Source organism: Phycodurus eques, chromosome 15 (genome assembly GCF_024500275.1).
Source record: "Phycodurus eques isolate BA_2022a chromosome 15, UOR_Pequ_1.1, whole genome shotgun sequence".
NCBI lineage: Eukaryota > Metazoa > Chordata > Actinopteri > Syngnathiformes > Syngnathidae > Phycodurus > Phycodurus eques.
The window spans coordinates 3,169,536-3,186,393 of NC_084539.1; the positions used below are offsets into that span (position 1 = coordinate 3,169,536).

General features: G+C 42.2%; 1 protein-coding gene across 2 annotated transcripts in view; it reads right to left on the reverse strand.

The window, feature by feature from the left end:
* scai (suppressor of cancer cell invasion) overlaps positions 1 to 16,858 on the reverse strand; it is a 117,604-nt gene that overhangs the window by 46,695 nt on the left and 54,051 nt on the right. For both annotated transcript variants that reach the window (XM_061698418.1, XM_061698417.1), the window contains 2 exons: positions 8,920 to 9,072; positions 1,656 to 1,757 (listed from right to left, as the gene is read on the reverse strand). In XM_061698418.1, coding sequence (XP_061554402.1) covers positions 1,656 to 1,757; positions 8,920 to 9,072 — 255 coding nt within the window. The remainder of the gene's footprint in view (positions 1 to 1,655; positions 1,758 to 8,919; positions 9,073 to 16,858) is intronic.

Below are 16,858 nucleotides of genomic sequence, written 5' to 3' on the forward strand. Positions count from 1 at the left end.
AAGCAGACCAGGAGAAGCTCATCAATGCTTTTATCTCAAGTAGACTTGACTATTGTAATGCTCTTCTGACTCCTTAAAAAGAGCATTAAACAGCTGCAGCTCATTCAGAATGCCGCAGCTCGGGTTCTGACCAGAACAAAGAGGTCAGTGAATATTACTCCAATTCTAAAGTCTTTACACTGGCTTCCAGTCAGCTTTAGAATAGATTTTAAAGAAATAAAAGCGAATGGAATATAAACCCAGTAGGGCTCTGAGATCGACAGACTCAGATCAAATAGCGGCGGACAGAGTCCAAAGCAAACATGGCGAAGCAGCATTTAGCTATTATGCTGCACACAAATGGAATAAGTTGCCAACAGAAGTGATGTCAGCCCTGAGTGTGAATGTTTTTAATGTCCAGGTTAAAAACTCTTCTTTTTTCTCATGCATTTTAGAGCATTTAGCACTTTTAAATTATATTTATTGCATTGTATCCTGTTTTAATTCTACTTTTTTTTTTTTCTTTGTTTTTAAATGCTTTTAATCATGTAAAGCACATTGAGTTACCTTGTGTATGAAATGCGCTCTATAAATAAATTTGCTTTGCTTTGCTTCTGGCTATGATGTTGAACATTTCAAGCGTTTGGGTCACCGTTTTAATTGTGTTATAGTTGAATGTCACTGAAGTGGGTGGGATTGGTTGTGTGAGCTAATTTACTATTATTTTTTTGGTTTGTTTATTGTCTGTAATATGTATTGTCTTATTCTGTAACTCTGTTTTTTTATGTATGTTCCACTGTTTTGGGACCCCCCTCGAAAATGAGACACTGCATCTCAGGGGCTATCCTTAAATAAAGTAAAATTAAAATTTTGTAAAGTTGTACAGGTTATAGGTGGCGACACGGTGGGTGACCGGTTAGAGCGTCAGCCTCACAGTTCTGAGGACTGGGGTTCAATACCCGGCCCCGCCTGTGTGGTGTTTGCATGTTCTCCCCGTGCCTGCGTGGGTTTTCTCCGGGCACTCCGGTTTCCTCCCACATCCCAAAAACATGCATGGTAGGTTAATTGACAACTCTAAATTGTCCATAGCTGTGAATGTGAGTGCGAATGCTTGTTTGTTTGTATGTTCCCTGCGATTGGCTGGCAACCAGTTCAGGGTGTACCCCGCCTCCTCCCCGATGACAGCTGGGATAGGCTCCAGCACGCCCGCGACCCTAGTGAGGAGAAGCAGCTCAGAAAATGGATGGATGGATGGATGAGGTTATAGGTGACATTGTAGAAAATGTTTTGAAATTATTTACCTTGGTGTAATTTTTTTATATCACAAAACCTGAGATTTAAACAGGGTTTTTATATCCATAGAAGGAGAGATGCCAGAGGAAAGGGGTGTGCAAACCGTGCTTTGCTCATGAGTACCTCGACAACATACTACCATCTCTCCAACAACTTTTTTCAGCTGCAACGGAACTCGAACTGCAGATTGGGTCACCATCTCTGTATTATTTCTGAGCGTCTGCGGTGTAATGGTGATAAATATGGACTTTTTGCTGTTCAATGCCAAGGAACATTTTTAAAATTTGATCAGAAAAGGTCTCGATAAACAGAGTTTACTCCATCACCATCACGCCACGCCACACCTATTTTACTTTGTTTTGACTTTATTGAGAAAAACTCACCAGAATTCCTTGTTTCGATGTCTGTATAGCAATATTTGCTGGTTCCCTCTCCAATGCTTGAAGCATACGGAACATGTCTATAGTCAATTCACTGAACTTCACCTAAAAAGAGGAAAAAAAAAACAGTTACAGCCTCATGTATCATTGTATAAAAAGCGATTATTCTAATAATACATAACTTAGCTTTGACAAATACCACAATCAATAAGAGCAGGGATAATACAACAGAATAAGAAACTAATGAAAAGATTTTTTAGAACAGCAGTTACTAGTAAAGAGTAAAAATATTAAATGCATTTTACGTTGCATGAAGTAAGTACAGTATTATAATGACTTACTATTACAACGACAGCCTATAGGAATTGAAGATGGCAGAAAAATGGTCATTTGCACTTTGCTGATTTAAAGGCTGTCAACCAAACTGGAGAAGAACTCTGGTTCTCAAGCACTTCTTTGACGAAATAGGTAAAACAAAAGGCTTTAATGATTCTGTACTGAAACAAACAAATTTGTGGTTTTCAACTAAACGATTCTGTGTCATCTTTGCAATGGTGGGACTGCAACACGGACCTTTCCGCAGGCTGTGTGCCTCCATTCCACAGACATCCATATGAGCTCACACATACATACATACATACATACATTACTTCAACAAGCCTCCCCAGCACGTGTCATGGGACTACTTTTTCCAGTGAGCGCAGTGAACAAGGTTGTCGCTAAATGGCTAGGCTAATACTGCTAGTTCAAATGACTATGTGATGAGAGCAGAGGAGAAACATGGTTAAAGAAGAATTAAATGCTGTTGAATGGATGAATGTCCCGTGCCACAAAGAGCTACATGACCATAACCACGCACACTTTTATCACAGAGAACGGGGAAAAGGCGAACCCCGGTGCATTCGGTGTGTAGCGATTACGCCCGGTTGTCAACGGCAACCCCAAGAACTGATAAACCTTTACATTCCTGCTTCCTGAACCTCAACCAGCCGGCTTGTTCTCAAGACACAGGAAACCTGGTTTATATCATCTGACACCATAAAACTGATTGCGAGTCTCCGAATGACTGGCACAGCATTGGGGGGGGATTTTTGATGACTGCTGAAGAATGGAAAATGATCACACACCCCAGGGGTGATTAGAGACACTGCCTGTGGAAGTTAAAATGAAGAAAGAAACAAAACCAACCTTCAGGAATATTCTAAATGTATACCATGAGTCGTGTGTAATTGTGTTTTTACAGGTTGCCTTCCCAATTAGTTTCTCCTGAATGTGCCATTGGGTTTGATATCAACCTGCAAAAAGTGATTGTACCAAGAACATTAGTTTAGCGGCCGCACGAATTGTAACAATTGTTTGTTATTATGTTTCTTTCCTAAGCGTTGGAGAGTACAAAGTTGGGAGTATTTTAGATTAATATGATTTTTAAACCCATTTCTATGGGCCAAATTGTAGACTAAATCCAAGTCCCCCATCTCTTAGACACGTCCCCTGGGTATTTAAGCCTTCGACTCTTGTCTCTTCGCGCTCTCCTCTTCATGCTGAAAGGTACCTAACCCGCGGGTTTGCACTAGCTCAACACGCTGTAACCTATTCACACTCATTTCGTGTCCAGCCACCCACGATGTCCTATTTTCCTCTACGTATGCCAATTTTTCCATTAGCATTATTATTATTTTCTTTGTGTAGTAAAATTCTTCTGCATTGTTTCCCTGTAAACTTGTTGTAAACTTTGGAACGCGACAAACCCAAATGGCATGCGTCCTCCTCACTGACCCCACAACAACTTCAGAGACGATCTGGGGTGGAGGACAGGGTACTTAGTACCGCTGCACATGCTATTCTTGAGATTATCCGCAGTTTGGCGAATCATATGAAGCAAGATCCATGACAGCCTGAGCCCCCGCCCAGCGGCGACAGCCCCGAGCCCAGCAAGTCTGCTGTGACAGTCTGCAAACTTTCGTGTGTTTTGCACTGAGGAGAGGCTTCCATCAGGCCACTCTGCCATAAAGCCCCGACTGCTGGAAGACTGCAGTGACGGTTGATTTTCTATAACTTTCTCCCATCTCCCGACTGCATCTCTGGAACTCTCAGTGATCTTTGGGTTCTTCTTTACCTCTCAACAAGGCTCTTCTCCCCCGAACGCTCAGTTTGGCCGGACGGCCAGCTTTAGGAAGGGTTCTGGTCGCCCCAAACCTCTTCCATTTAAGGATTGTGGAGGCCACTGTGCTCTGAGGAACCTTAAGTGCGGCAAAAAAAAAATGTAACATTGGCCAGATCTGTGCCTTGCCACAATTCTGTCTCTGAGCTCTTCAGGCAGTTCCTTTGACGTCATGATTCTCATTTGCTCTGACATGCACTGTGAGCTCTAAGGTTGTATATAGACAGTATATATAGCCAGATACTTGTGGGTTTCCTAATCAAGTCCAATCAGTATAACCAAAACACAGGAGGACTCCAATGAAGGTGTAGAACCATCTCAAGGATGATCAGCAGAAATGGACAGCACCAGAGTTAAATATATGACTGTGGTGGATATTTCAGTTTTTCTTCTTTAATAAATCTGCAAAAATTTCAACAATTACGTTTTTTTTCTGTCAAAATGGGATGAGGAAAAAGATGAACAAATGATTTTAGCAAATGGCTGCAATATAACAAAGTGAAAAATAAACCAATATACGGTACAGGAGCTATGGCGACCGAGTTGCAGCCTTTGACGGCCACAGCCAGTGGATCGTTTCCCCCCCTCCCCCTCCTTGAACATGAAGCGTGGCTGACAGCCCTTCGCGTTGCGCCAGATCTTTGCCGTGTACTCTAACCGCAGTCGGGCTGGCGTAGGGCCACGGGGTGACTGATCCTGTGCGGTTTATCGCTGTCTCGCAACACAACACGCGTGGGAGCAGACATGGTCTCGCAGAGATAACACAAAACACATTAAACTTGAGAGGAAGATATGTTTTTTCAAGCTGTGGACATACTTTGAGGGCTAATTGTACGCTACATACATACATACATATAAAGAATGTACAACAAATAAGCTCAGAAATTAAGTTGTGTATAATAATGTGAAAAAGTGAAAAGGTATTGAACACAAAGAAAGGGATGTGCAAAAAGGCATTGAAACCAAAGACAACACCTAAAATCTATCAATAATCGAACAGCAATTCTTGGTAGTGCAAATGAATATCAGCTGGTTCAGTCCTAATTGATGGCCTACAAAAAGGTGTCATTGCCAAAGTGTGAGTCAAGACACATGGGTAAGAGCAAAGAGCTGTATCAAGACCATCGCAAAGTAATTGTTGCAAAACATAACAATGGCATTGGTTACAGGCGCATATCTAAGCTTCTGAATGTTCCAATGAGCACGGTTGGGGCCGTAATACGTAAGTGGAAAGCCAATCATACCACCATCAGGTGCTGCTCGCAAGATTTCTGACAGAGGAGTGCAAAGACTAATCAGACCAGTTGTCCAAGAGCCAAGGACCACCTGTGGAGAGCTTCAAAAGACCTGGAATTAGCAGGTACTGTTGTCAGAAGGAAAGCAGTGAGTAATAAACTCCGCCGCCATGGCTTGTATGCACGCTCAACACGCAAGACCCCATTGCTGAAAAAATATAACATGTCAAAGCTCATTTAAAGTTTGCTGAAGAACATTTGGACAAGCCAGTTAAATAGTGGGAGAATATAGTCTGGTCTGATAAGAGCAAAATTGAACTGTTTGGGTGCCATAATAAACACCATATTTGGAGGCGTAATGGCACTGCACATCACCCTAAAAACACCATACCAAAAGTGAAGGTCAGAGTTGGGAACATGATAGTGTGGGGCTGTTTTTCAGCAAATGAATCTTCACATTACTGATGGAAGGATGAAGGTCAGCAGCACCCCATCCCCACTATACACAGTGTTGGTGGTGCACTGCTTCCCCCTCCTGAGACGCTGGATGGTGGAGCAGAATTTCCTCGAAGCCATCTGGAAGTCTTTCTCCATGGCCTCACCGAACTCCTCCCATGCCCGTGTTTTTGCTCCAGCGACCACAAAAGCTGCATTCCGCTTGGCCAGCCGTTACCCATCAGCTGCCTCAGGAGTCCCACAGGCCAAAAAGGCCCAATAGGACTTCTTCAGCTTGACGGCATTCCTTACCATTGGTGTCCACCAACGGGTTCGGGGATTTCCGCCACGACAGGCACCGAGCACCTTACAGCCACAGCTCCAGTCGGCTGCCTCAGCAATAGAGGCGCGGAACATGGTCCACTCGGACTCAATGTCCCCCGCCTCCCCCGGAACGTGAGCAAAGTTCTGTCGGAGGTGGGAGTTGAAACTCCTTGGGGCCCTGAGCCCCTTCCTTTTTGCAGTGGTGATGGATAGGCTGACAGATGAGGTTAGACTGGAATCCCCGTGGACCATGATGTTTGCAGATGACATTGTGATCTGCAGTGAAAGCAGGGAGCAGGTGGGAGGAACACTTAAATAGATGGAGGCATGCACTGGAAAGCAGAGGAATGAAGATTAGCCGAAGTAAAACAGAATATATGTGCATGAATGAGAGGGGTGGCTGGGGAAGAGTTAGGCTACAGGGAGAAGAGATAGCAAGGGTGGAGGACTTGGGGTCAACCGTAGCAAGGGTGGAGGACTTGGGGTCAACCGTCCAGAGCAATGGGGAGTGTGGTCAGGAAGTGAAGAAACAGGGATGCTAGGATGATGGGCAAAGTTTATAAAACAGTGGCGAGGCCAGCCATGATGTACGGATTAGAGACTGTGGCACTGAAGAGACAACCGGAAGCAGAGTGGTTTGAAGACACTTGCATTGGTCCGCAGGCACACACCCCTGGGACTTTTTCGCTGGGTGTGTGGCCACTCACTTATTGCGACAAATAACTTATGAATATGCGAATTGCTTGGGTATCCCCCTCACTCACACTCTTGTCCTATAGACGTTTATAATTTACATCGCCACTCCCACCACACTTCAGTTGTACAGCCGGGTTCACGACGCTTCTCCGGCATGCTTCTTCACTCGCCATACAACACTATATCTGTGTCATTGTTCGAGATATATAAGGATTTACTTTTCTCATGTAGTTTACAGTTAATCCTTTGTCTTGTGTCTTCTTTTCTCACTCCCCTCTAGACACTGCTCTGTTCGACTGATTCTGATTCTAAATAAATAGCCATTATAATACTAAGAAACCACAGCGGCAGCTTAAAAACTGCACTGTGACACAGTAAAACTGTTCTGGCATAAAAGGGATACAGATCCTCCATTCTGTTTGAACTGACAGCCGAAAAGGACAAAAAAAAGGAAGCAGAGGTGGAGGTGGCAGAAATGAAGCTCTCTCTTGGAGTGAGCAGGTTGGATAGGATTAGAAATAAGATCATCATAGGGACAGCCAAGGTTAGATGATTTGGAGACAAAGTTAGAGAGAGCAGATTTCGATGGTTGGGACACATCCAGAAGAGAGATCGTGAGTATATTGGTAGAAGGGTGATGAGGATGGAGCTGCCAGGCAAGAGAGCTAGAGGAAGACCAAAGAGAAGGTTGATGGATGTAGTGAGGGAAGACATGTTGATGTTCGAGAGGAGGATGCAGGAGATAGGCTTACATGGAAAAGGATTACACGCTGTGGCGACCCCAAACGGGACAAGCCCAAAGGAAAAGAAGAAGAAGGGTTAATGCTGGCGTACACCGAGCGACGCCGCCGAACCCGACTGAACTATGGTGCAGTGTGCGTGGTTTTGCAACTGTTCCATGAGTGGCCGATCGGTCGGCCACTGGTTTTGCGGCGATTCAAATTTTTAATCTCCGGTGCACAGCGTTTTAACGTCGCATCTTTCATTCAATCAAAATGCACAGAAGCTTTCCTCTCACAGTGAAAATACATTTCCGGATTTGCGAGCCGTGCTGTGGTGTCGCCTCGGCTAAAGCTAATATATAGTATGTAAAACATCAAATGTTGTTTTACACCAATACTAAAGTATATTCATAATGTATAATGTGCCTGGCCGGCACGGTGACCGACTGGTTAGCACATCTGCCTCACAGTTCTGGGGACCGGGGTTCAAATCCCGGCCCCGCCTGTGTGGAGTTTGCATGTTCTCCCTGTGCCTGGGTGGGTTTTCTCCAGACACTCCGGTTTCCTCCCACATTCCAAAAACATGCGTGGTAGGTTGATTTAGGACTCTAAATTGCCCAAAGGTGTGGATGTGAGTGTGAATTGTTGTTTGTTTCTATGTGCCCTGCGATTGGCTGGCGACCAATTCTCACCAACATCTTCTCTTTTTAGCAACCTGCTTCTTCCTTAACTATTAATCTATCTTTTTATGGTTTACGATATTTGATAAAGTACAATATATTGTATATACAGCATCAAACGCCGAAACAGGTTCGTCCATTTATACAACTGGTCAATGTGCGGGGGTGCGTCGGCAGCTCTTATTTTTATGCGATGGTCCGGTCCAGTCGAGTTCGACCACGTTGCGCAGTGTTTAAGGGTGCAGCAAGCTTTAGGGTTAATGGCATTTATATTAACGCCGCCACACTCAATAAGACACATACTTTTTTTACCGTCTGGAAGCAGCCAGTCATAGTGTAAGGGCACATGTCCTGGAGACAGTAATATTGGAGCAGGGCGTGTCCTGCCAGGAAAATGCGTCGGAATCCTGATAACACGTCAATCTGTGATATGGTACGTTCCGTTTCTGGTTTGCGTCACTTGTCATTTGTTTCAGGTTGTGTTAATTTGTTTCGTGTTTGGTTAATATGTTTTGTGAAATGTAAATTTGTTTCAACTTTTGTTTATTTGTTTTCTGAAGTGTAAAAGTGTTTCAGCTTTGTTAATTTGTTTTCTGAAATGTACATTTCTTTCAACTTTTGTTCATTTGTTTTCTGAAATGTAAATTTATTTCTTTTAATTTGTTTTCTGAAATTTAAGTGTCTCACAATTTGTTATACTGTTTTGCTAAGGAATGAAAGTTCTTGATGAAATGTCACACTTAACGACTGAATGTCAAAATAAAAGGAGACAAAAGGAAAATGTTGCTTGGTCAATTAGTAAAATCAGCGAATTACTGAATCTCTTTCAAGTGGGGAAGTTGCATGTATTTACAGTACCTTGAGAAAAAACTCTCAAGATGGAAGAGCTAACATACATTCAAATTTCTTTTCCACCAAGCAAAGACTCGTAACCCGAAATAGCCGTAGGTTAGGGCACATGTAGGTGAAGGTACAACTTAAATGGAACAATAATAAATGAAATTAGGACTAAACCTGGCTGTTAGAGTTGCCAATGATTAGTGCGTCTGCAAGGACGAGTTGCCCAACCACCATGCCTTGTTCCAAGGGAGGCACACATCCCTCTTGAAGACGATAGCTGATGACAGTGACAGAACTGTTCTCATCAAGGAGTACCACTGGGTCTGCCTGTTTTACAAATGAAGAAAAACAAGTAGTCAGCAAAAAGATCAGCACCAAAATAGGACCAAATAAATAGCTGTGATGAGTCTGCATGTACACTGCAAAATGTGATTTCTCAGAAAGCAAAAAAAAAAAAAAAAACCTATGGGAAATTATTCTTATTTTAAGCCGAAAAAGAAAAATAATCATGATGACCAAATTTTGCATTAGAAATTTTTCCTTAAATTAAGGAAAAATAATGTATCAAATTTTTTTCTTAAGAAATTAGAGCAAATTTTAAGATATAGTTGCTAATAACAAGCAACATTAACGCTTTGCACAAGGGTTTACATAAAATCCAGAACAGAAGACGTTTTTCCTTATTTTAAGATTGCACAATTTCTCAATTTAACAAATTAGGGAATTATACCATTTAAAGTTTTAATTCAGATGGGTTTTTTTTGCATCACACAAACAACTAAATGTGAATACCTCTGTTGAATCAAAACTACATGACATAAATGCTTAATGCTTATCAAAGCATTGTCTTCAGTTATTTCTGTGAGACTAGCTTTTATCAATACCAGGAAATACCATTTTAAATGAGGCAACACCAGCAAATTTTAATTTTACAAGTGTCGAACAGGTACTGCTGTTATTTTTAAGTCATTATTTCAGTGTAAAGAAATTACAAAAACCCCGATGAGGAATAAAATTAATGGATTTAGGTTTCCCTTGCCCGGATGCGGGTCACTGGCGCCCCCCTATGGAGCCAGGCCTGGAGGTGAGGCTCGAAGGCGAGCGCCGGGTGGCCGGGCCTGCACCTATGGGCCCCGGCTGGGCACTGCCCGAAAGGTTAACGTGGGTCCCCCTTCCCATGGGCTCACCACCTGTGGGAGGGGCCAAAGGGGTCGGATGCAGTGTGAGCTTGGCGATCCGATCGCCGGCTACAGAAACTGGCTCGAGTGACGTGGAATGTCACCTCTCTGGCAGGAAGGAGCCCGAGCTAGTGTGTGAGGTTGAGAAGTTCCGACTAGATATAGGAGGACTTGCCTCCACACACGGCTTGGGCTCTGGTACCAGTCCTCTTGAGAGGGGTTGGACTCTTTTCCACTCTGGAGTTGCCCATGGTGAGAGGCGCCGAGCAGGTGTGGGTATACTTATTGCCCCCCGGCTCGGCGCCTGTATGTTGGGACTTACCCCGGTGGACGAGAGGGTAGCCTCCCTCTGCCTTCGGTTGGGGGGACGGGTCCTGAATGTTGTTTGTACCTATGCGAGTTTCCTAAAGCTTTTAGAATAGCTGCCATTAAGCCTCTTCTAAAAAATAGAACGCTGGACGCTACCATATTAGCAAGCTACAGACCCATCTCAAATCACCCTTGCATCGCCAAGATTGTTGAGAGTTATTTTAAATCAACACAGCAATTTCTCGAACTTAAATGGACTTTTTGACAAATTTCGATCAGATTTCCGAACTCCTCACAGTACAGAATCTGCTCTTATCAAAGTGCTAAATGATATAAAGTTGAATACCGACTCTGGGAAGGTGTCAATTCTGGTCTTGTTGGATCTTCGGCTTTTGATACGGTGTATCATAATGTACTGCTGAACAGGTTGGAAACGTTAAATGGTTCCGTTCCTATCTCTCGCCCCCCACCCCCAACCCCGTTCAACCTGTATATGCTACCCTTGGGTCAAATTCTTCAGAACTTTAATTTGATCTATCATAGCTATGCAGATAACACCCAGTTATATCTAGAGGTGTCCCCAGATGACAACAGTTTAATTGAGGTTTAATTGTCACTGTCTAAAACAGATAACTGGATGAGCCTAATTTTCTTCAATTAAACCACAACAAAACTGAGATAATTGTTTTTGGCAATAAAGAAAAGAGGATTGCTGTTAGTAAATACCTGGAGTCACTATCTTTAAAAACCAAAGACCAAGTCCGAAACCTAATATAATTAATATATTATAATATATTCCGACCTGGCAATTACTAAAAAAAACCTTCTACCATCTGAAGAACATATCCAGAGTGAAGCTTGCATGTGCCAAGCAAATCAGGAGAAGCTCATCCATGCTTTTATTTCAAGTAGACTTGACTTGTAATGGTCTTCGAACTGAACTCCCCAAAAGAGCATTAAACAGCTGCAGCTCATTCAGAAAGCTGAACAAAGAGGTCAGAGCATATTACTCCAATTCTAAAGTCTTTGGCTTTCAGCTTTAGAATGGTTTACGTCATGAATACGGCTATGTTCAGAAGTTCTAACATGGAAGCGTCCAGCATTCTATTTTTTATTTTTATTTTTACCAGAGGCTTAATGGCAGCTACTTTAAGAGCTTTAGGAAACTCGCCTGAATGAAGTGAGCAATTGATTATTTGCTGCAAATCAGCTAGTACAGACTTCGCAATAGCTTTGAAAAAGTCAGATCGTATTGAGTCAAGACAGCTCGTTGATGGTTTCAGCTGCTGAACCGTTTTCTCTACAGTTTTTTGGTCAACTGTATCAAATTCTAACATGGTAATAGACTTTTTCCTGGGTGGCTTCAGATGTCGTATCATTTTATCATTTTGCTGACTTGTGCTAATATTTAACCTGATGAATTGTATTTTTTCACTAAAATAAGCAAATTCATTGCATTTATCTGCTGTTAGGAGTTCTGGAGCTATCTGGTTCGGGGGGGGATTGTGAGCTTGTCAAACAGAGTGCGAGTGCCGTCTAGCCCTGACTAACTCTTGGTTAAAATTACAAAGACTTTGTCTGTAGAGGTCATAGTCAATTTGGAGTTCAGTTTTTCTCCACTTACGTTCTGCTTTCCTACACTTTGATTTCAAGGTCTTTACCATCATAGTACTCCTCCACAATGTTCTTGGTCGCCTCAAGATTGCCTTAGTTTTAATAGGAGCGACAGTATTCATGACATTTGAGATTTTACAGGTGAAGTTATCCAAAAGTTCATCAACTGTCTCAGCATTCACAGTTTGTGGCACAGCATTGGTTGCCATAAACCTAGTGGCGGTACTCTCATTTATGTACCTTGTCTTAATGGACATAGAGGTTGTCTGAACTTTTGGAATAATCTGTAATTCAAAGAATACACAAAAATGGTCAGAAATAGCCATATCCTTAACGTCAATTGATAGAATTTCAGCATCCTTTGAGATGACCAGGTCTAAGATGTGACCTTGAGTGTGGGTTGGACTCTTAATATGTTGAGAGAGGTTAAATGTGTTTAGTATAGCAGATAGTTCTTTTTTCCATGTTATTGTCAACATGAATGTTAAAGTCTCTTGTTATGACAAAATAGTTGTAGTCAGTACAAATAACTGACAGCAGTTCTGAAAAGTCCTCCATAAATTTTCTATTGTATCTTGGGGGCCTATAAATTATTAAAACAATAACCTTTGGGTCACATTTAACAAGAAAACAGACATTCAAAAGAGCTAATATCACCCAGTATAATCTATTTACACTGAAATGATGACTTAAAAATGATAGCAATACCACCAATTTTCTTCCCTATTCGACACTTTTAATTTAATTTCCCGGTGTTGCATCATTTAAAATGGTATTACAGCTACTGTCTGTTAACCACGTTTCATTTCGTAACAAAAAGTCCAGATCATAGGTTGAAAAGATGTCATTAATCAACATTGATTTATTACCCAGCGACCTGATATTGAAAAGAGCTAGTCTCGCTGAGATAACTGGAGACAATGGTTTGATAGATTCACATTTTATCCTCACTAAGTTTGTACAACCCCAATTCCAATGAAGCTGGGACGTTGTGTTAAACATAAATAAAAACAGAATACAATGATTTGCAAATCATGTTCAACCTATATTTAATTTAATACGCTACAAAGAAATAGATATTTAATGTTCAAACTGATCAACTTTATTGTTTTTAGCAAATAATCATTAACTTAGAATTTTATGGCTGCAATACGTTCCAAAAAAGCGGGGACAGGTGGCAAAAAAGAGTGAGAAAGTTGAGGAATGCTCATTAAACACCTGTTTGGAACATCCCACAGGTGAACAGGCTCATTGGGAACAGGTGGGTGCCACGATTGGGTAGAAAAGGAGCTTCCCTGAATTGCTCAGTCATTCACAAGCAAAGATGGGGCAAGGTTCACCTCTTTGTGAACATGTGCGTGATCATCTACGGTCCATGATATCATCAAAAGGTTCAGAGAATCTGGAGAAATCACTGCATGTAAGCGGCAAGGCCAAAAACCAACATTGAATGCCCGTGACCTTTGATCCCTCAGGCGGCACTGCATCAAAAACAGTCATCAATGTGTAAAGGATATCACCACATGGGCTCAGGAACACTTCAGAAAACCAATGTCTGTAAATACAGTTCGGCGCTACATCCGTAAGTGCAACTTGAAACTACTATGCAAAGCAAAAGCCATTTATCAACAACACCCAGAAACGCCGCCGGCTTCTCTGGGCCCGAGCTCATCTAAGATGGACTGACGCAAAGTGGAAAAGTGTTCTGTGGTCCGACGAGGCCACATTTCAAATTGGTTTTGGAAATTGTGGACGTTGTGTCCTCCGGGCCAGAGAGGAAAAGAAAAGACGACAACGGAGACCCCGGACTGTTGAACAGCTGAAGCTGTACATCAAGCAAGAATGGGAAAGAATTCCACCTACAAAACTTCAACAATTAGTGTCCTCAGTTCCTAAACGTTTATTGAATGTTGTTCAAAGAAAAGGTGATGTAACACAGTGGTAAACATGACCCTGTCCCAGCTTTTTTGGAATGTATTGCAGCCATAAAATTCTAAGTTAATGATTCTTTGCTAAAAACAATAAAGTTTATCAGTTTGAACATTAAATATCTTGTCTTTGTAGTGTATTCAATTAAATTTCGGTTGAACATGATTTGCAAATCATTGTATTCTGTTTTTATTTATGTTTAACACAACGTCCCAACTTCATTGGAATTGGGGTTGTATATAGCTACAGAAAGAGACACCTACAAAGTGTTTGTTTCTCAGTGCTTTGGTCAAAGTAGCAAGTCTTTTCATGGTTTTCATGGTTTGAAGTCCAAGTGAAGTCATGAGTCATTGCTGTTCAAATCTAAGTAGAGTTTGCATGTCTTGTAACATATTGTCAAGTCTAAAGACATCAAATTCATTCTTTCATTCATTCATTCTACACCTCTGGAAGGTCCCCACGTACATGTTATATAAGGGTACCATCATTTCTGTCAAGGCCCTGTTTCATAAGTTTGTTTTATTAAATAATTACATTGAACCAAATTTCAAAAGCAATGTCAGATTTTCATTGCTTAATTTTCATTAAATTTTTATCTATTACTTTTGTCAGATTCAAGTTATTACTGAGAACACTGTGGGGTTTTCTTACATTAACAGAGGGTACCAACAATTTTATCCACGTGTGTACGTTTAAGGACTATCTGCACCATTTGAAAAATTGTCTTGTCTTGTCAGAATTATCGCGTTTCTAGTCACTTTAAATTACATGACCACTCTCTGCATCATTTGCACAATTGCCATGGTTTCAGCATTTCTACATTACTGGTACCCTTACATTGCTCAATGACTCTTCATACTTGTGTTGTTATGTCCTAAATGTGTATTTTGACATAGTGGATTGTTTGCTGTTGTACAAGAGTGGCTGCAACTAGCGAGCACATATTCTTTGTGTGTTTTCAACATGGCCAATAAAGATGATGAACGATTCTAAAGAGAAGAGGGATAAATTAATAACATTAAGAATATAAATTCCTAGGATTGGAAACGGCTCTAACAGTTTCCCCAAGGAGGTCAAACAAGCATGTTGTATGTTTTGCAGCACTAACCAGTTGTGTGTCTTTCAAGGGATCATAATCAGAATCATAATCAGAATCATCGTTATTTGCCAAATATGTCCAAAAAACACACTAGGAATTTGTCTCCGGTAATTGGAGCCGCTCTAGTACAACAACAGACAGTCAATTGACAGAACACTTTTGAGACATAAAGACATTGAGAAAAACAGTCACTGAGCAATAAAGGGTTGCTAGTGATCTGGTAATGTCGGTAAATTTTATTTTTATTTTTTTTGACAATTGTGCAAAAAGATGGAATCCTTTAGCACTTAGAGCAGTTCGAATGACTAATATTCCAATAGTCTGGTGCAATCACCATTGTGCAAAGGGCGACCTCTACTTCAAAAAAGACTTCTAGCGAGTAGTATGATAGTCTGGAACAATGTTGATTGTGCAAATGTTGCAGATACTCCTCAGTCAGTGTGCAAATGGAGCAGATGCTACTCTGTCATGAGTGGCCAGTATTGGTCAACAACAGATATGCAAATAGTGCAGCGTGGTGAGACTACTACAGTGAGTGCACGAGTAATATATAATTGGCCCGACAGAAATGTGACAACAAAGACAGAAAGAAAAAAAATTGCCAGCATGTTGCAATGGAATTGTAGGTTAAGTGTTTAAGAAGTTGATTGCAAGAGGGAAGAAGCTGTTGGAATGTCTGCTAGTTCTCCGACATTCCTTTCAGCAGTTTTGATTGTCCGTTGCAGTCGGAGTTTGTCCTTTTTTGTAGCAGCACCAAACCAGACTGTGATGGAAGAACACAGGACTGATTCAATGACCGCTGTGTAGAACTGCCTGAGCAGGTCCTGTGGTAGGCCGTGCTTTCACAGAAGCCACAGGAAGTACATCCTCTGGTGGGACTTTTTGAGGACCAAGTTGATTTTCATCGCCCACTTCAAGCCCTGAGAGACTGTAATTCCCAGGAACTTGAAGGTCTCGACGGTTGACACAAGGCAGCTGGACAGCGTGAGGGGCAGCTGTGGCGAAGGATGCCTCCTGAAGTCCATGATCATCTCTACAGTCTCGAGCGTGTTCAGCTCCAGGTTGTGTCGGCCGCATCACAGCTGCAGCCGCTCCACTTCCTGTTGATATGCAGACTCGTCACTGTCCTTGATGAGGCCGATGACAGTGGTGTCATCTGCAAACTTCAGGAGTTTGACAGCCTGGTGCATTGAGGTACAGTCGTTCGTGTAGAGAGAGAAGAGCAGCGGAGAGAGGACACAACTTTTGGGATGATGGTGTTGAACACTGAGCTGAAGTCCACGAACAGGATCCTCGAGTAGGTCCCTGCACTGTCTAGGTGTTCTCGGATGAAGTGCCATCCCATGTTGACTGCATCATCCGCAGACCTGTTCACTCTGTCGGCAAACTGCATGGGGTCCAGCAGGGGGCCTGTGACGCTCTTGAGGTGGTCCAGCATGAGACTTCATGACTACAGATGTCAAGGCGGCAGGCCTATAGTCATTTAGACCCGAGATTGCAGGTTTCTTGGAGACTGGAATGATGATGGAGCGTTTGAAACAGGATTGTACTTTGCACAGTTCCAGAGATCTATTGAAGATCTGAGTGAAGATTGGAGCGAGCTGGTCCGCGCAGGCTTTGAGGCAGGATGGGGACACATTGTCTGGGCCTGCCGCTTTGTTAATCCTTTGTTGTTTGAAGATGCTTCTCACATCCTGTTCGTGGATGGTTACTCGATGGGAACTCGGTGATGTGATAGTGGTCGGTGGTGCGGCTGGGTGGGTGTGGGCTGTGAAAGTGTCCTACACTTCTTCTATTCTACAGCAATGGGTGGCAATGTAACCAAACAACCTACCTTAGTGCCCGTATTACTCCCACGAAATGAGGGATTAACCGGGTATGAGGCAAAGTACCTTTCATCTCTTCCCCAATGAGTTAATTTTTTTGAGTAAAAAATTGCATGAAATTATTAGCTGAATAAGGTGAGCTGTTGAAAGTCGGAAGC